We start from the raw sequence: 21042 nt of genomic DNA on the forward strand, positions 1-21042 counted from the left end.
GTCTGTGAGGTTCATTTCTCCCCTGGTATTTCTTCAGTTTCTTTCTTTCCTACTTATATAGAGAGAAGGAGTCACACTGAATAACACTTACATGTGTTGTGTGGATTTTTAAAATGTATATACTAGAGGCCCAGTGCACGAAATTTGTGCACATGGGGGGGGGGGGGGGTCAGCCCGGCCTGTGCCCTCTCGCAGTCCAGTCCGGGAGCCTTTGGGGGATGTCCGACTGGGGCCAAAGCTGGCAGTTGGACATCCTTAATGCTGCCACAGAGGCGGGAGAGGCTCCCACCACCGCCACTGTGCTTGCAGCCTTCAGCCCGGCTTGTGGCTGAGCCGAGCTCCCCCTGTGGGAGTGCACTGACCACCAGGGGGCAGCTCCTGCATTGAGTGTCTGCCCCCTGGTGGTCAGTGTGTGTCATAGTGACCAGTCATTCCCCGTTGTTCTATCCCAGTCAGCTGAGTGGTGCTCCCCCTATGGTAGCACACTGACCACCAGGGGGCAGCTCCTTCCTTGAGAATCTTCCCCCTGGTGGTCAGTGTGCATCATAGCAACTGGTTGTTCCACCGTTTGGTCGATTTGCATATTAGCCTTTTATTATATAGGATTCTTTATTGATTTCAGAGAGGAAGGAGAGGGAGAGCGAAGGAATCATCAATGATGAGCAAGAAACATCGATCGGCTACCTCCTGCACTTCCCCTACTGGGGATGTAGTGCGCAACCCAGGCATGTGCCCCGACTGGGAATTGAACTGTGACTTCCTGATTCATAGGTTGATGCTCAACCACTGAGCCATAACAACTGAGCTGTTGTGTGTGTTTTTTAATTATAGGTGCTTGTGATTTTCCTGATTCTGTTTCAGAACTTACTCAATTCTTTTCCCCAGAACACTTAAACTCTTTTATCCATCAAGGCCTTTATTCAGGGTACATTCTTTATTTTTAAATTCCCCTGTTCTGTAAGTTGTCCTAATGCCCTTCGTCCATGGCCTATGGCATCCTTTTCTACATTAATGGACAGGGCTGAGTGAACATTTATCCACTCACCATATATTTAGCGAGTACTACTCTGCTCTGGAGATGCAGTAGTGAAACACAGTCGTTGCCAATCAATGGGAGGTTCAGACTCCTAGGAGCACATTCTGGTGTAAGGTGAGACATGGATGACTTGCCTATGAGGAAGGTTGGGCGTGGGGAAAGGGGGAGATGGGTGAAAGGGAATGAGTCATGTCCTCAGGCTCAGTGCAGAGCAATCTCATGATTTGCTTTTGTTCCTGCAGGCCAACGCCCAGAAAGTCCTACAGAAGCTGGGAGATGTACAGGAAATTTTTCACAAGAGGCAAGTGAGTCTGATGAAACTGGCAGCCAGACAGACTCGTCCAGTGCAACCTGTGGCCCCCCATCCTGAGTCCTCCCCAAAATGGGTGTCACCAAAAACCAGCCAGCCTTCCATCGTGGGTAGGTTGTTTGGGGAAGGAAGCTTTATGGCTTTGTTTCATGAGGGTAGACATTGTGGTTGTTTTAAGATGAACAGTGGTTATTGTTTTGACAGATAGTATTCAAAATAAACCACAGATATAAAATACTACAGGCATTGAGGAACTTATAAAGTTTGATAAAACTAAGTGCCTCGGTGCAAGGAGAAGCTCATAGTCTAGCAGAGGAATAATATAAATGCGCAAGTAACATCTGCATAAATAGACTCCATTAAGGACCTTTGAAAGTCCCACCAGATTCTATTAGCAATGGAGTGGTAAAGTTGGTTCTTTGAAAAGATTAAAGAAATAGATAAGTCCTTATTATAATGCCACGTAAGTTTTTTTTTTAAATTTAATATATTGGGGTTCACAAAACTATACAGGTCCCAAGTGTACAATTCAATAAAACATCGTTTGCACATTGCATTGTGTGCCTATTGCCCCAAGCAAAGTCTTTTTCCCTCCCAGTTCCCCCCAACTTTACCCACCTCCACCTAGCCTCTGGCTATCACCACACTGTTGTCTGTGTCTATGGTCAGCCCCTTCACTTTCTTTCATCCAATCCCTCAACCCTCTTCACCTCTGACAGCTGTCAGTCTGTTCCATGTAACCATGCCTCTGATTCTGTTTTGTTCTTGGTTTATTTTGTTCATTAGATTGCACATGTAAATGAGATCATATGGCATTTATCTTTCTCTGACTGGTTTATTTAACTTAGCATAATAATCTCCAGGTTCATTCATGCTGTCACGAAAGGTAATCTCAGACATCTCTCATAGCAATATTTTTGTTGACATATCTCCTTGGGCAAGGGAAACAAAGAAAAAAATAAGCAAATGGATTACATCAAACTAAAAAGGGTTTGCACAGCAAAAGAAACCATCAACAAAATGAAGACAATGCACTGAATGAGAGAGCATATTCGTCACATCTGATAAGGGGTCCTTATTCTTTATAGCCGCATAGTATTCCATTGTGTAACTGTACCACAGCCTTTTATCCATTCGTCAACTGATGGGCACTTGGGTCGTGACGCTTTATTTTTTACTTAAGGACACTGAGATCCGCAGCTTTTTTTTATTCACTCATCTGCTGATGGGCATTTGGGCTATTTCCAGATCTTGGCTATTGTAAATAATGCTGCAATGAACATAGGGATGCATTTGTGTTTTGGGTTTCTTAGGATATTTTCCCAGAAGTGGAATCACTGGTTCAAAGGCATTTCTATCTAATATTTTGTGGTAACTCCATACTGCTTTCCACAGTGGCTGCACCAATCTGCATTCCTACCAGCAGTATGTTAGAGTTCCCTTTTCTCTACATCCTCACCAAGACTCGTTTGTTGACTTATTGGTGATAGCCATTCCGGCAGGTGTAAGATGATATCTCATCATGGTTTTAATTTGCATATCTCTGATTATTAGAGACATTGAGCATTTTTTCACATGTCTGTTGGTCGTCTGTATATCCTCTTTGGAGAAGAGTCTATTCAGGTCCTTTGCCAATTTTTTAATTGGTTGTTTTATCTTCCGGGTGTGGAGTTGTTATAAGTTGCTTATATATTTTGGAAATTAACCCCTTATCAGATGTATCATTGACGAATATGTCAGTGCATTGTCTTCATTTTGTTGATGGTTTCTGTTGCTGTGCAAACCCTTTTTAGTTTGATGTAATCCATTTGCTTATTTTTTTCTTTGTTTCCCTTGCCCAAGGAGATATGTCAACAAAAATATTGCTATGAGAGATGTCTGAGATTTTACTCTCTATGCTTTCTTCTAGGACTTTTATGGTTCTGTGGCTTACAGATAAGTCTTTTATCCATTCTGAGTTTATTCTTCCACATGGTCTTACTATAGTTTATCACTAAACCTTGAGATCAGGTAGTGTAGGTCTTCCAACTTAGTTCTTTTTCAAGATTTTTAAAGCTATTTTAGGATCTCATCATTTCCATATACATCTTAGAATCCCCTTTTGATTTCTGCTGGGATTATGATTTAGATTGCATTAATTATATAGATCACTTTGGGGAGAACTGTTATTATACCAATATTGAGTCTTCCAATTTCATAAATATTATATAATTCTCCATTTATTTAGGTCCTCTTTAATTTCTCTTGGCAACATAGTAGTTTGTAATGAAAAGATCTTATGAATTTAATGTTTTTTAACCCTATAGTAAATAGAATTACCATATATAACTCTTAATAGGAATATATTTCTAAATGAAAATACAATCATATTATCTAGGAAAGAGACAATTTTACTTCTTCTATTTCAATCTCTATGACTCCCCACCCCCCCATGTCTTATTTTAATGGCTAGGACCTCCAGTACAATGTTGAATAGAAGTGCAGCCATTGCTGCATTTTCCTAATATTAAGGGAAAGAATTCATGTTTCACTTAAAGTTTGATGTTAGTAGGTTTTTTATAGATACTTTTTATCAGGTTGAGGACATTCCCTTCCATTTTTAGTTTGATGAAAGTTTTCATCATGAATGATTGTCAAATTTTTCAGATGCTTTTTTTGGTGCTATATATTGAGATGATTATATGATTTCCTCCCTTTTTGTTAATATGATGGATTACAGTGATTATTTTGAAGTGTTAAAACAATCATACAGTCTGGGAAAAACCACTCTTGGAAATGATGTCATTTGTTGCTTCATTATTTTGAAATGCCGTTATTAAGAAACTGCACATTCAGCCCTAACTGGTTTGGCTCAGTGGATAGAGCGTCGGCCTACGGATTCAAGGGTCCCAGGTTTGATTCCGGTCAAGGGCATGTATCTTGGTTGTGGGCACATCCCCAGTAGGGAATGTGCAGGAGGCAGCTGATCAATGTTTCTAACTCTCTGTCCCTCCTCCTTCCTCTCTGTAAAAAAATCAATAAAATATATTTAAAAAAAGAAAAAGAAAAGAAAATGCACATTCATAGTTGTTTTATCTTCCTGATATACTGGCCCTTTTATAATTATAAAAAGTCTCTCCTTTCTTCCTTATCTTTAGTAAAGCTATTTGTCTTAAAGTCTATATTAATACAGACATCCCAGCTTTCTTATGCTTAGTGTTTGCCCGAGACTCTTTTTCCATTCTTCTATTTGTTTTTCTTTTTAAAGTATACTTCTTGTAGGCAGCATATAGTTGGATCTTGCTTTTTTAAAAAAATACATTCTGTTAACCTCTGCCTTCTCATTGGAGTGTTTAGTCTATTTATATACAATGTAATTAAGGACACAGTTGGATTTAGAGCTACTATTTTGTTATTTGTGGTCTACTTGTCTCATGTTTTATTTATTTCTCTCTTCCTCTTTCCTACTTACTTTTGGGTTAGCAAATTCTTGTAGTCTTCCTTTTTAATTCTTCTATTGACTTTTTAGCATACATACATCTTTGCACTGTTTTTCCCCAGATGCTTCTCTTAGGTATTATCATATGCATCCTTAATTTGTCTCAGTCTACTTTGAGTTAATGTTGTAGTAAAATATAGGAAACTTGCAGCGGTATAGTTTCACACTCCTCCCACCCATCCTCTGTGCTATTCTTATCATAAATCTTGCATCTACATATGTTAAATTCCCCAATATTGTGTTATAAATTTTTGCTATAAGCAATCGTGTATCTTTTAAAGAAATCAAGAGAAAGGAAAAAATATATATGTTATTTTATATTTACCATCCTAGTCACCATTTTCAGTGTTCTTTATTCCTTTAACTGAATTACCATCTTGTGTCATTTCACTTCAAGATGAAAAAATTCTTTTAGCATTTCTTGTTGTGCAACATTATTTGCAACTAATTCTTTCATTTGTTAGTTATCTGAAAGTTATGGGATCTTTTGAAATTCTCCATTTAGTACAACTGTCTCTTAATATTCCAGTTTTTTAGAAATAAGCTTTGTAAATAGTTTAGTGCATTTCTTTCCTGAATTTTCCATACACACACACATACACAACACACTCAACACGCATATTCAGACACACTTACAGGCACATACCACAGATACGCACAAACACTGGCACCCATGGAGACATCCCTCTTGGATGGCTGGAAACAGGACTTGATTCTCCTGATCTCTCATCTAGGGCTCTTTGCCAAAAGTAAATTATGTTTACTTCTAAATTATTAGAGGTAACTAACTTAGCCTCCACCACTTTGCCTCTCTCCTTATTTTAAGGGATATGTGTTTGTTACAAGTAAACAAAGCAGGATTCAAATACATGATTTCAAAATAGGTAATGACCCTGCTCAGGTAAATAGAGATTCATCATGTCTGAACGGGTACCACTGACCTTGGTCCAGCGACGCGCTCCTTCTGCAGAACAATTCTCTGCTTTTGTTTTGGAGAGTAATTACTGAGTGTGGACTCTACCCAGGCAGGTCGCTCACAGGATTTTCAAACACATTTGTCCGATTCCTTAGCAACTGAGTCTGTGCCAAGATAAACTCATTTCACAGTGTAAGGAACATAGCAGGGAGCTTAGCGATGGGAGGTGAAAGGCCAGGTCTGACTCTCGTTAGCTGGTTGTCTTGGGTACCACATCTCACCTCTCTGAAATTAAACAAGGAATGTGGAAAAATATTTTTAATGCCATGTAGCTATGATACTAGCTAAAATGTACTGAGTGCTTACCATGATCTACACACTTTGTACATATTAACTCATTAAAGCCTCCTAGTGACTTGATCCAATAGGCTTTCTCATTATCCCCTACTTTCTGGTTGAAGAAGCTAAGGCACAAAGATTCCTCCATAATGTGTCTCTCGTAGATGAAAGAACAAGACTTAAATGATGGCAGTATGGCTCCCACATGCCTGCCTCTAATTTTGTCACTGTACTTAATAGTGTTAAGAGCAGGCGCTTCTCAGCCATGGGTTTTGCCAATTATAGTGAATGCATTTCTAGCATCCAGTTGTCATACCTGGAATCTCTCAGCTTACAGAGATCCTGAAGAAAGTAAGGGAGGAGCCCAGAGGATTGCCCATTGTAGAGTAGCTTCAGTGGTCATATAACCTGGGACAGCAAACATGTACTTCACTCCATATTTCAATATGACCTCCATGAAAAACCCATGGCAAGGCCAAACTGCTTTCAGTTGGCTCACAGAACTGGAGGGTAGCAAAGGGCTTCTGAAAGTTAGATGGTCAACCTCCAACTAGGCCACCACAGATAAGAATCAGGATGATACAACTGTGACGTTAGATGGATGGCATTCTGGCCATGGGACCTAGAGATGCTCAAATCCTGTCTCAGGTTAATCACCTGTATCCTCTGAGTTTCTCAAGGGAACTATAGGTACAAGGTAGTGACGCTGATAAATAAGAACGAAAGTACCACTTACATATTAGCCTTGTAGCCATCACCCCCAATGCATCCCTCTCAGTAAGTTCCAATCTTACTGCCAGTGGCCATGAAGCCTGAAAAAAAAGTTATCTCCCAGATGTCTGAGAAGCCAGTGAGAAGGAGAGAGGGAAATAGAGTGACAGAGAGAAGAAAGCAAGAGCAAGGAAGCTCAATTCCCTCCTGACTCAGCCACTGGTTCTGCCCACGGTCATATTATCCACTAATAAATGTGATTCCATCTTTTCTGGAATCCAATTGCTAGATCATCACATTAGCAACAACTCCTTCTGGCTAAGGCATGCATGGACATCCCCGCATAAAATCATAGTATGAGTGTGTGTGTGTGTGTGTGTGTAAAGAGAGAGAGCAAGAGCATTTCAAAGAAGATTATAAGGAAATATACCAAGTAGTAGTGGTCAAGAATAGTACAATTTTAGTATTATTCAAATTTTCTATAATAAGCACACCTGTATAATGGCAACATATATTCAGTAGTATGTGATACCTAGACTTGAATCAGCTTTTCAAATCCAAAAATAACATCAAATACAGTACAAATGTAAATGCTCAAGCAGCAGTGCATAAAGGAATTTGTGAAGTTTGAAAGTCAAGGAAGATTTCATAAAGAAAGTAATACTTTAGCTCGCCTTACAAATAGGAATGATGGAAGCTATGGTTTTTACCACATCACATCATTTACTGGTTTGTTGTGGTTGGATGTTTCGAGTGATGTTGGATGTGACTTTGTCCCTTCAGATCAATGTCAAGCGCCTGGAGTCAAGGACTCTATTCCACATTTGCATCTCTCCTTCATCTCCACATTTACCTACCACCTCAGAAACCATCACAGCAACTCAGTTTAGCTTTGCTTATCAACTGCCTCAACACAGTCCAGTTGCTTGTTCAGGCTAAGCGCTGAGTTAATTATAAGCCAAATCACCAAATTAATGGTCAGTTTTCTCTGTCCCTTTAGCTCCTCTTCAGAAAACATCTGCGGAACCTTATGCAGAGAAAGGTTTGGACTCCCTGGTAAAGGAAGATGACAAGACTAAATATGAAGGCAAGGTAAGATCACCTTCCTTTTACTGATAGAGGTTTCTGACATGAGAGACTGTTGCTGCCATAATTATCAATAAATCAGGTTCCACTGTTTCATGCCTATCATCAGCTCCAGAAAATATTCCTATAAAGGCATGTAGCATGGACTAGTGCTCCCAAGAGCTGAGGTTTGTAGGATTTCTCCCTTTTCTTTCTTAATTACAACTAAATATGGAAAACTGGTCATGCACGTAATTGTTGGTAGATATTGTTTTATTGAAGGAAGTCATTTTATTCATTCTCATCATCTGACTTCATATTTAAAATTGGTAGAACAGCCTTGGCCAAGTGGTTCAGTTGGTTGGAGCATCATCCCATACACCAAAATGTTGCTGGTTTGGTTGCTGGCCAGGGCACATATCTGGGTTGTGTGTTTGGTGCCCAGTTGGGGTGCATGCAGGAGGCCGCTGATTGATGTTTTACTCTCTCTTTCTCTCTTCCTCTCTCTCTAAAGTCAATAAAACACATCCTTAGGTGAGGATTAAAAAATGGTAGAACAGAGTATAGTTTATGTACAAAAAGCACATGAAAAAAATTGCATAGAGCTACACACACACACACACACACACACACACACACACACAGGGCATATATAACTGGTGAACTCTGAGTAAGCTCTATGGATTGTGCCAGTGTCATTTTCTTGGTTTTAATATTACGTTCTATTTATGGGGATGCAAGGTTGGTACAATATCTGCAAATCAATTAATGTGATACACCACATAAACAAAATGAAGGATTAAAAACCACATGATCATATTAATAGATGCAGAGAAAGCATTTTATAAAATTCAGCACCAATTTATAATAAAAACTCTCAGCGAAGAGGGAATAGAGGGAACATACCTTAATGTAATAAAGGCCATATATGACAAATACACAGCCAACATCATGATATCAATGGGCAAAACCTAAAAGTATGTCCCTTAAGTTTGGGAGCAAAACAGGGATGTCCGCTTTCACCATTCTTATTCAACACAGTACTGGAAGTCCTAGCCACAGCAATCAGACAGGAAGAAGAAATAAAAGGCACCCAAATTGGAAAGGAGGAAGTAAAACTCCTTTAGTTAATAAACGAATTCGGCAGTGTAGCAGAGTACAAAATAAATATCCAGAAATCAGTGCATTTTTCCACACCAGCAGTGTCCTATCAGAAAGGGAAACTACGAAAACAGTCCCATTCACAATTGCTTCAAAAAGAATAATACCTAGGAATAAATTTAACCAAGGATGTAAAAGTCCTGTGCTCAGAAAATTATAAATCACTGAAGAAAAATTGAAGCAGTGGGAGTCTTATTTAAACAGCTCATAGATAAAACTAGTAATTCTTCCCATAGAACCCCAAGCATATATTTTTACACCATTAGATAGACTGGCCCCTGAGTCCCACAGCCAAACCTCTGACACCCAGTCTTGCTGGTCCCAGATCACTTCCACTGGAAACCATGAGCTCACTTGCTTGTTTTCCTTGGTGAAGGTGGTGCGCCTGTCCGATGGGAACCTCGTGGTTGTTCAGGTTGTTGGGGTGCCAGGCCCGTTTCCCATCATGACTTCCATGCTGGCTGCGGGTGCTCCAGAAAGTGCATTCCTTGGGGGAAGCAGAGCGGAGTTTCAGGGGAGAAGCTGTGTATGGTTAGTAAATGCTGAAACCTGAGGAAGCAAAGAAGCTACAGTTAGAAAACAGTGCCTCCCAAACCCAGCTTGGTGCAAGGCTGCCTGGGACAAGACAGGCTGTTCCATGCCATTGACATCTGTTATATTTCTTCATTTCTGTCAGAGTTTAATTTCTTTAAGTCAAATAAACGGCTCTTTTTATCCAGCCCTGAAGAATGCACTCTAAGGAGCTGCATTTATGGATCAAATTTGAGTTTCCCATAGCCGGCACATTGACATAAAAGACAAACAAGGCCGATGCACAAAGAGTACCAGACCAGGGGTTGTCACTCAAGGATGTCTTGGATTGTCCTGCAGGCATTCCTCAACCCTCCAGACTAAGATATAGTTTGGTCCCTTAATTCGGCATCCTGGAGACAGTTCCTGTCTGACCAACCAAAAACCAAGCGACCCAGAACCAAAACTACCTGGTGGTCAGCACACATCATAGCGACCGGTTGTTTGGCTGTTCGGTTGCTCCACTGTTCGGTCTATTTGCATATTAGCCTTTTATTATATAGGATTTCCTTATGCTTAAGAATTAAAGCAAGTATATTACTCTGATGGAAACATGGGAAATCTTTCATTCAATGCAATATACAGGGGTAATATTCAAGTTAAAGGGGGAAAAAAACCCCACTCTTCTTATTTTTTTAATGTATCCATATGTAATCATTTACCGGGACATGACCAAAATGGGAATAGAAACACCAATTAAAGTGGCCACAGGGGCTGACCTACCCACCTCCCTTCTGAAGTCCTGAAAAAGCAGGTTCAGATAGCCACTCCATTCACTGTCGAGGAGGGCCAGGCAACCACTCCCATGGTCAGCACCAAGTGGGAGTCTCCTAAAGAACAGACCCTCTGTCCAGTGGAGGCGCAAGCAAGTAAACCCCAGATGAGCTGCCACTGCTGACTGCTTCACCAAGCATCCATACCAGGCAGAGAGCGAGTCACTTAGGAGAGTTCCATCTGAATCACCAAATTTGTTACCAAACTCAAGGGGTTTGCCACTTGGGGTGTTCCATTCAAGAGCAAGACATGGTTGTTGTAAAGTAGTTTTATTTACTTGTAACAAGTAAAGGAGACAGGATTCATAGCCAAAGCTCTGTCTCCTCTAAAGGGTGGTGTAGCCATTGCTTTTATATACTATTTAGTCAATTCCATATTGATTTCTTCTTCTTATTTTAATTGACAGTAATATGTCTTTATTGTGGATTAAGCAAGTTCATGAAATTGCTAACTGTAATCTTTAAAACAATGCGCTGAAAGTAAGTCTTGATTTCAGAGTTTTATTGTATTGCACTAAAGGCACAGCAGGATGGTTGTATAATGTTCTCTTTCATTCCGTTTTGTAAATCTGAAGTACTTGCAAACTCTTAATACTACCTTTACCACAAGATTAGGACAGTAAGTATAATAACCAACTTCTTTTTTTAAAAAGTTTTTTTGGGTTTTTTTTTTTAATCTTTATTGTTCAGATTATTACAGATGTTCCTCTTTTTTCCCCCCATAGCTCCCCTCCACCCGGTTCCCACCCTACCCGAGGCCCTCGCTCCCCCACCCACTGTCCTCGTCCGTAGGTGTATGATTTTTGTCCAATCTCTTCCCACACACCCCAAACCCTCTTCCCCCCAAGAATCATCAGTCGTTCCCTTTCCATGCCCCTGATTCTATTAAATTCACCAGTTTGTTCTGTTCATCAGATTTTTTATTCATTTGATTTTTAGATTCACTTGTTGATAGATATGTATTTGTTGTCACTTTGTTGTTTATAATTTTTATCTTTACCTTTTAACAAGGATTCCTGTGGTAGAGTAGGTATGCATAGCCAAGAAAGGGCACCCAAACTCATTAACCAAAGCGTATATCAGTGTGACATGGATTTATGCTTTAATGTGCTGGACAGGTTGAGAGCAAGTGACTCAGGATTGCAAATGAGCTTTGGCTTGGAACACAGGTTCCGAATAGAGACGAGTGCTGCGTTTTAAAGCAGAGCTTATTAGCTAAAAGCACTCTAGTTTACCTGGAATACGGCTCTTCCGGTTGGGTGTTTTTTACTTCCTCGTACTTCAAATCTTTGATTTGATTCTTGGGATCCTCTAGTCTACTGTTGAATCTCTGTATATTATTCTTTATTTCAGTCAGTGTATGCTTAATTTCTGACTGGTCCTTTTCCATTTTTTTTTTTTCTGGCATTCTCACTAAGATCCTTGAATGTCTCACTAAGTTCCTTAGAGGTTTTTAGAAGATTCTTGAGTAACTTTATAACTGTGGTTTTGAACTCTATATTCAGTATTTTGCTTTCATCCATTTCTTTTATTTGTGACACCTTTCTTAGTCTCCGCATTTTGGTTGCTTCCCTGTGTTTGTTTCTATGTATTGGGTAGTTGGTAAGTCTCTTTGAATTGATAGAATGGCCTTGTGTGGTAGGTGTTTTATAGGGACCAGTGGCTCAGCCTCCCCAGTCACCTGAGGTAGACACTCTTGGTGCAACCCTTTGTGGGCTATGTGCAGTCTTGTTGTAGTTAAGCCTTGATTGCTATTGGTATCACTGGGAGGAATTGACCTCCAGGCCAATTGGCTGTGAGGACCAGCTGTGTCTACAATGGAAGAGCTTATGGGGCAGGACTTGCTTCAGTGGGGCTTTGGTGCTCACTGAGTCTGCCCCTTGAGTGTTAACTTATGGATGTGAAGAGTAGTAATCTGGTATGGTCTCACACTGACCACTGGGTACACTGGCTCTTGGATCTCCAAGGAGGTGCAAAGTCAGCCACTGCCTGGGGCCACCCAGCAGGAGCTACAGAGAGATCTGCAGGTTCCTCCTCTTTGTATCAGGTTTGGAAGTGCCCAGATGAGACCCAGATATGTAGCAAGGCATGCTGATGCTGGTGCCTGTTTGACAGGTTTTAGGCTGAGAAAGGACAGGCCATTCATATGCAAAAGCTGCTGCCACAGCTTGGGTGGGGTTGTAAATTGGTTGGGGCGAGGTTTCAGGGAATCTCTTGGGCGGAGCAAACAGCAATGGCTGCCAGTCAGCCCTGCACCGGAGAGGTCCCGGTGCAGGAAAAATGACTGTGAGCACCTCCATCTGAAAGAAAGCTGCCCTCCCGTTCCTGTCCTGATGCCAGACAGTCCAGTTTCTCCCCATATGTGTCTGGGTCCCCCAGAGTCTCGCCCGGAACTAAAGTTCAGAGCAAGTGAGAGCTTGTGTCTCCCTCCCAATTGAAAAAGCAGCGCACCTGGGTGCCAGCCCATTCCACACCTCCACACCTCCGCACTTCCTACCAGTCTCAATGCACTTTCTTCTTTACCTCTCTAGTTGTAGAACTTCCACTCAGCCAGCTTTCCTGTGGTTCTAGATGATAGTTGCTCTGTCTTTTAGTTGTAATTTTGATGTGGTTGTGAGAGTCAGCAAGTATAGGTGTTTATCTATGCTGCCATCTTGGTTCCTTCAATAACCAATTTCTTAAAAAGTAATGTCTTACCAATTAAAACATATTTAAAATAACTTTAAATGCATTCTTCATAAGTCATTCAGCACATGTTTTTTTATTTCATACTAGGGGCTCAGTGCACGAATTCATGCACCTTGAAAGGAACTGTGGGCTGCAAGGCTGCGGTGGACACAGAGGGTGGTTCTTGGCCCATCCTCTGCACTTCCACCCAGCTCCTCCTGCCATGGCCCCTGGGTCCCCTGTCTGCTGGCAGCCCCACTCCCACCACCACCGCTCCCATGCGCTGACTGCATGGAGCGATTGGGGCTGGCGCCAGCAGCAGATGCAAGTGGGGCCGGCGCTGTCAGTGGGTGCGAGCCGTGGCTGCTGCCTTGATCACTCCTCAGGAGCAGGGGAAGGTAGAGAAGCCCTCAGGGATGATCGGGGTCAGCAGCTGCTGCTCACACCCACTGATGGCACCGAGCAATCAGCACCAGTGCCAGGAGTCGGCAGCAGGTCTGAGCAGCGGCTCTCATGCCGGCTGTGGGTGCGAGTAAGGCTGTCTCTGGCAGTGGGTGCAAGCAGCGGCTGCCAGCCCCGATTGCCCCTAAGGAGCAGGGAGTGGGGAGAAGCCCTGACAGGCGATTGGGGCCAGCAGCTGCCACTCACACCTGCTGATGGCAGAGGAATAGATGGCAGAGTAATTGGGGCCACCGCCAGGTGCCAGCAGCAAGTGCAAGCGCCAGGTGGGACTGCGGAGTGCAGGAGCAAAGAATTTTCAGTAACCACCAGAGGCTTGCCCAGATGACAGTGACCCACGTGCTGCTTTGGTCTGGCACCCCCATTCACCTGCTCCACCATCCTGCCATGGCCAATGCTGGCCATGTTCTGCGCATGCTTCCTGGTGGTCAGCACATGTCATAGCAACCAGTTGCTTGGTTGTTCAACCGTTCGGTCTATTTGTATATCAGCCTTTTATTATACAGGATTCACTTATGCTTAAGAATTAAAGCAAGTATATTACTCTGATGGAAACATGGGAAAGCTCTCATTCAATGCAATATACAGGGGTAATATTCAAGTTAAAGGGGAAAAAACCCACTCTTCTTATTTTTTTAATGTATCCATATGTAACCATTTACATGACCAGAGCACTGATGGGGAAACCCATAAAGTTTCCCATAGATCAGATACATATTTTTAGTTCATCAGAAGCACCTGGTCATCTACAGCTATTTGTAATTAGATAGCATTTCCATAAAACCAAAATGAGCCCCACAAGCTCCTATAAACAAAAGCCTCCAATGGACTAAGGAGCAGCGGGGAGCAGCAATGGTGCCAGCGGAGAAAGGCAGCACCTGTTGGCTTCTTTGCAGTTGGTTACATGTACAGTATCTGACTGGGCACTTGTCAGGCTCATCCTATTTTCATCTGGTCTGCAAAATACATTTTAACTTTTAGCAAAAATAGCATTTGAAAGAAGGCCCAGACCTGGAGGCGCTTGTCCTCTCTAACACATAGGTTATTAAGAGGGAGAGAAGGAGGGTGACTGACACGAAGAACAGTCGTGGCTGCATGTGTTCTGTGGCCACTGTCCAACACAGATGACCAAGACAGAGCGAACGTGCATCAGACTCCAGGCGACAATTCTGACATCTTTTTGGCTTTCAGCCTAGAACTCAAAGATGAAGTGAAACTACAGCCAGTCTAGAAGCGCGGACCATAACATTGTGATAAATGCCCTTCCTTGTCCTTGTTAGGTTAGGTGGCTCAGGAGGTGGCATAAGAAATAAAGAGTCGAGTGAATCAGAAAAGAAAAGAAAAGAGAAGAAAAGAAAAGAAAAGAAAAGAAAAGAAAGAAAAGAAAAGAAAAGAAAAGAAAAGAAAAGAAAAGGTCCCCGGGAGACCCGTGGACCCCAAAGACAGGGCACGTGGATTCACACCAACAGGATGGGGGGCGCTTTTATTTATACTGCGGTTGGGTGAGGGGCAGGGACATGAGCTGAGGTATTCAGCTGAGGAAGTTTCCGCTGCAGCGGGTGAGCAGGGGTATTCAGGAAGGAGTCAGTATCTGTGTGGGGGTCGTGTTGATTCAGGGAGAAGTCGGTATCTGTGTCTGGCATGCTGTTTGGTTAGAAATGCCAGGGAGGGTCCATTATCTCACCACACGTGGGCATGTATCCGATCCTGGGCTGTCTCTGACCTAACAGTCCTCAAGACGAAATACTCACAGGAAAAAACAATATCTATAAACCTAAACCATTCATGATTGCCACTAGAGTCGCTGGTACCCACTACCTGCCACATAATCACGATCTGATTTTATCATCATCGGATTCAAAAATGGTGTTCCGTCAGCGATCCTTGCCATCCAGGGTCACAGGAACTTGGCAAGTTAAACGTGACAGAGCTGCCGAGACTCTCTGGGGACCATCTGGCAGCCGCATGGCCATGCGCCGACCTGTTCTGGGAGAGCCCTGCGGTGGGAAGGTGGAGCCTGGCTGTGGTTGCTGGCAGTGGTGATGCAGTACTTCCTGTCCTTCCCTTGGCCAGCTGGAAGCTGAAAGCATGACTCATGGGGCTGCTTTCCCCAGCTGCTCACATCACATCACAGCCTCTGAGGAGCTGGAAAGAAGCCAGAGGCAGATGAGAATTCCTTGTTCCTGAGGGAACCCTCAGGATGAAGGAAGTGCTCCTGACTGTGAGTGCCAACAGTGCCCCCTGGGCACCTATTAGCATGATTTAAAGTAGCAGAGGCCTTTTCAGGCTTCTGAGCAAAAATTTACAAAAACAAAAAAAGCCGAGGCTGGAAGAGGTGAGGGAATGGTTGCTGACACTGACTGAGGGCCAGACATTGTGCTGGGCGGTGTAGGGACCCCATGTCCTCAGCACCTTGTGAGTGAGATGATGTGTGTCCCTCGTCTTATCCCTGATGCTGTTGAGACTGAGAAGTTCAGTGAGTTTTCGCAAGGGTCATGCAGCTAGTATGTGGTGGAACTGGGATTTGAAACTAGCCATTTATGTAATAGTGTTATGCCCAGATTTCAAGATCCCCAATAGACCACCAGGGAGCCAGCTGAGTCCAATGCAAAAGCGGAGAGTCTTTATTCAAACTAGCTTGGGCCCCCCATCAGCCACACTCACAGACGCAGCGGCAAGCGGCCAAGAGAGCGCCAGACCCCTGTGGGAAGAGAGGTTTAATAGGGGGGTTGGAGTAAGGGGAGGAGAGAGGACTGTGGGCCCTGCCGATTGGCTGGGCGCAAGTCAGTGTCTTGTTACACAGGATGTGGTCATATCTATGGTGCCCACGTCCCTTGATTGTCATTGGTTAGTTTAAAGAAATCCTGGGTGTGGCTAGCAGAGGCTTGGGCTTCTGGGGGGAAGCTCCTTGCCGAGCACATGGCTAAGGCTGCTGCCCCAAAATGGAGGATCCAGGGTAAGATGGAGGGCGTAGCCCTCGCCTTTTCAATAGCAGTTTAATTACCTATCTAACTTAATCTATCCACCTGATTACTTACTTAATCTACTTACCTAGCAGTTTGCCTAATCTCTCATACTTTAAATTTCCTCTTCTTCAAAATGGGGATGAAAAAAGTAGGCTCATAGATGGTCTATTAAATGAGAAATATATGGCAAGCACCTCACACAATGCCTGGCATTGAGCAGGTTCTTAGTAATTTTAGTTTCCCATTTAGTCTAATATTTATAGATAGGATGTTCTGTGTAAAAGATGAAAAGGAGCTGAGGAAAAGTCAGATGCAGGTCCTAAATTGAATATCTTTTCCTAATCTCAAATATGTACCTTTTTGCCCAATGATAACAGATTAGGGCCAAACTCAGTTCCTTTCTTTCTCATTCCTTTGAAACCTACGAGCTTTCATTTGCCTTTCTACTTCTCAGCAAGAGAACTGTATGAACTATAAGTACATTTCAGTGTTCACCTTCCGTGATGTTTGAAGTGTAGTCATTCTTAGAGCTAATAAGAGATTCAGAGAATCCACCAAATTCTCGAGGCAGTCCCCAACCAAGCTCTCTGAAGGATTTCTAGAATGAAGATTCTCAAGGTTCCTATGTGCTGCAGCCCTTATTAATAATGCAGGTTCTCTGGCCCCATCCTCAGTGGTCCTGATTCAGGAGTAGGTTCTAGGAATCTGAATTTTTAACTTGCACATTTTGTGGCAAGAATGCAGGTGCTACAAGGACCACCTTTGGTCACATTGATTGGAGGCTATATTCATAGGCCATGAGGACTTGGGATAAAGGTGAACTCATTAAGGGGAATATGAAACTCTTTGGATAAGATAGAATCCAGAATTCAAGGTAGGAAGCCATGATTATATTAATCTATGAGAATGTATTTTCACTAAAGGAGCTAAAAAAGAGAAAATAATAGTAAGACCACTGTTTGGCTTTTCTCTTTGACCAATAAAAAATTGACATAACTGAAATATTTGATAGGTCCAACTAGGGTAGCTTATTCAGCTCAATTTAATATATAACAGAGCAATGTTCTAGGTCATGTGGAAACAATTCTAACATGGGGCTTAAACTCAGGAGACTTATAAGTTTCATGAGGGAAACAACATATTTCCAATAATTATAAAACAAAATGATATATCTCTGGAAAAAAAGGAATATAACATATTAAAGGGCAGTGCATAACAAGTATATTTGGAATGTTTTTAGGAGGTGGCATGTGAACTTAAGTTTAAAGAATAAATACAACTTTGAAAGATGAACTATAAGATGGAGAAGGATATTCCAGGAAGGGGCACAGGCTATTCTAGGAATGGTTTGAGAAAGCAAGGAAGATAGACCAAAGAAAAATTGCTGAAGGCTTTGGTGGATGTTGTTGCCAGGGAGGGCACCTATGCATTGGAAAGATCCCTCTGGTAAGATAATGAAAAGGAGATTAGATGAAGGTAGGCAGACTGACCAGCTGCCCACATTTGTCATGGTCTACGTGAGTGTTGAGAGCCTACTAATGGCAGCATCAAAAAGGGAGATGGACAGGGCTCATACCCAGTAATCCAGATGTCTCCCCAGCACCTGGAGTACACTGCATTGTCAGAGAAAGTTTGATGAATGAAGAAGTGGATCAAGGCAGAGAAGAAAAGGGGAAAGACTTAATAAGGGAAGAAAGGAAGATATTGAAGATAACATTGAGGTTTTCATCTTAGATTCCTCATTGGATGAATTTGTTGGCCACTATAGAATATTCGGGGGGAAGAGTAGAAAGTGAGGTCTTATGAAGGCTGAGTCCAGCATTTGTAGAGTTTTATAGATCTGTAACAGCAACCAACACCCTCTCTTTCTGTTAGCTGAGCTAACTCTGCCCCAGAGGCTGGCCCCCTCTCCACAGCAATGAGAGTCACCCCATTGGCTTTGAGGTTATGTGGAAAACATTTGTGAATTAGGTTAGGGACCAAAGATTACTCTAGTAAAACGCTTTTCCCAAACTTGTGATTTTATTTAGGTTCTAAGATTTACAGACATATAAAAATTAAATTACATTGACATTTATGCATTGAGGTTAAAATTACATGAACTCAAACAGCCAAAGAAAATTCCCAACGTATGGGGAACTTCTTTTTAATGTTCTGATATATATATTTCCTTCACATTTCTTGGTTTGGAAATGAGAGAAAGGTACCGTGTGATGTGTTCCTCACTTTCTGATAATTTATTCAGAACTACAGACTTGCAAATCATTGTTAAAATAACGTTGCAATGTTTGCAGTTTCTTAAGGAGTTATTTCCCCCATAAACAAAATACTACAAATAGTGTTTAGAATATTCATTCAGCCTATAAAAACCAGTTTAAGTGGTAAAAACATTGAACTGATTACTAGCAATGCTAGCTGGGAAATTTAAGGTGATAGGTAAATCAGACCCTGGAGAAATTTTGAAATAGGCAAAGTTTGCATGTGGGACCCATTCCCCCATCTCTGTCTAATCATTTCCCATTTCCACAAAGCATAAAGACCATTCAAGCCTGTCTCCTTAAGCCTGCCCTTCTCCAAAGGGCTTTAGTCCATAAAATGCCCTAAAACCTTCCTCTCTCCTCCCCTCCCTTTTGAAAGCCCCACCCAATGCAGCTGATCTGGCCTAGAGATAGGGGGAAATCTGAATGAGCTGGTTCACAGCAATATGTGGGTGATGAGTGAAAGACAGCCCCTTAACCCTCCAAATCTGCACTTGCCATTTTTAAAGAGGCTGCCCTCGTATCCAAAGGACTCTTCAGGCCATGCCTTCTTCCGGCAGGATCAGTGAAGAGCAGGGCAAGAGATGTGCTGGAAAGGGTCAGAGAGAGGGAACAAACAGGGCAGGCCTGCCAGCTGGGAATCCGCTCCCAGGATAGATTTTCTAAGTGGTTCTTATTTTTCAAAAGTTCTTCCTCTTCTCCACATCGGAACCCACTAAATCTCAAAAATAAACAAGTGAAAAAGAGAAGGTTTCCCCTTTTCCCCAGCAGGTCCAGCTATGGAGAAGGGGCGGCAGAGCCAGCCCTTCCAAGACTGGTGGTTTCCCCTCTGGACTGTGTCTCTGAGACCATCGGACTGAGGCCAGAGAGGACTGCCCGATGGAGAGGTTGCCTTTCCTGTCTTTCCCACTATCCTCACCTGCACCACCTCCCGCGCCCCCCCCCCCCCCCCCCTAAGTGATTCTTGTCATAACACTGTATGTATTTTCTTGGGTTTTCATAATTTCCAATGCCAGAGAATGCTTAACCGTAAACACTTCTTGGAATGATCGCTCTTTCTTACCTTAAATGGCTCAACCCCTTACCTGCCTTATCTTTCCTCAGAGTGAGGTCTAATAGTGTCTCCTTTTAAGAATGTGATAATAAATAATGCTTTCATCTTAAATTACGAGACATCATCACTTTAAAAGAGTTGGAGCTGAAATTGCTTTCCAAGCATCCCTACAATCACAAAATGAAATCATTTAACTTCAAGGAAAACTAATTTGATTCAGTTTAAATGTTGCCATCTCTCCTTTGGGGAGAAAAAGAAATTTTAATAATCTACTGGAAATTAGCTATTAAAGATTATGGGTACTTGTTAATAGTTTTAAAAATATATAGTCTTCAGAAAAATAAAAAAAAATTTTTTTTTTTTACGAAATTCCTTCAAGCAATGCACTTACCCTGTTTTCTCAATTTTAAAACATCTTTCTTCAAAATATAGGGGAAACAAAACAATTAGATTATATGCTTGTTGGGAAGACATAGGAAGTCATATGAAGGGTACTGCTAGACAGGCTGTATGGGGATTGGTGTCACTTTGAACTGGGAGAGAGGCTGGGATGGAAATGAAGGTGTGGAGAGTGACGTTGGGCCCACAGTAGTTGCCAGCCTCCCTGCCACCTTACCTTTTTTCTTCAGAATAAAATGAACATAAAGGGGATGGGCTTTTCCACCTGATTGGCCTCCCAATAGGGTAGTTTATGGGTTGGTTCCCTTTTAAAGCACCAGTTGGCCGAGAAGATGCCCCCTTCGGGATGCCCTGGGGACAACTCCAAGTGTTTCCCCAACACTACCAAGCAATTAACTCAGTTCTGACACTGTCTACCTGGAACTAGCATTAGGTCCCACGGTTAAAGCCTTAGTCCTATAAACCTCCCTCACCCCTTAGACACCAGACAGAAGTCCAGGCTGTCATTGGTGCTTCTGACTCATCACCTATATATAGATCAGAGGTTCCCAGGGCCCCCTGTTCGGGTTAGATTCACTTGAAGCAGCTTGTAGAACTCCAAGGAACGTTTTACAAGATTATCAGTTTCTTATGAAAAGATGTAATTCAGGAACCGACAGATGGAAGAGATGCATAGGGCAAGGTATGTGGGAAGGTGCTAGAACTTCCATGCTCTCTGAGTAAGCCACTCTACCCTAATCTCCACATGGCCACCAACCAGGAATCTCTCTTTGGGTTTTTATGGAGACTTCTTTGCATAGGCATGATTGATTAAACCATTGGTCATTGGAGATTGAATTCAATCTCCAGCCTCTCTCTGTTCCCTGTGAGGGAGTGGTGG

General features: G+C 42.3%; 1 protein-coding gene across 1 annotated transcript in view; it reads left to right on the top strand.

Annotated features, from left to right (window-relative positions):
- The window catches only part of MCF2L2 (MCF.2 cell line derived transforming sequence-like 2), a 114681-nt gene that overhangs the window by 5912 nt on the left and 87727 nt on the right, over window positions 1-21042 (top strand). The window contains exons 2-3 of the mRNA XM_006767398.2: window positions 1279-1456; window positions 7791-7882. Coding sequence (XP_006767461.2) covers window positions 1351-1456; window positions 7791-7882 — 198 coding nt within the window. The 5' untranslated portion in view covers window positions 1279-1350. The remainder of the gene's footprint in view (window positions 1-1278; window positions 1457-7790; window positions 7883-21042) is intronic.

Source organism: Myotis davidii, unplaced genomic scaffold (genome assembly GCF_000327345.1).
Source record: "Myotis davidii unplaced genomic scaffold, ASM32734v1 scaffold102, whole genome shotgun sequence".
Lineage (NCBI taxonomy): Eukaryota > Metazoa > Chordata > Mammalia > Chiroptera > Vespertilionidae > Myotis > Myotis davidii.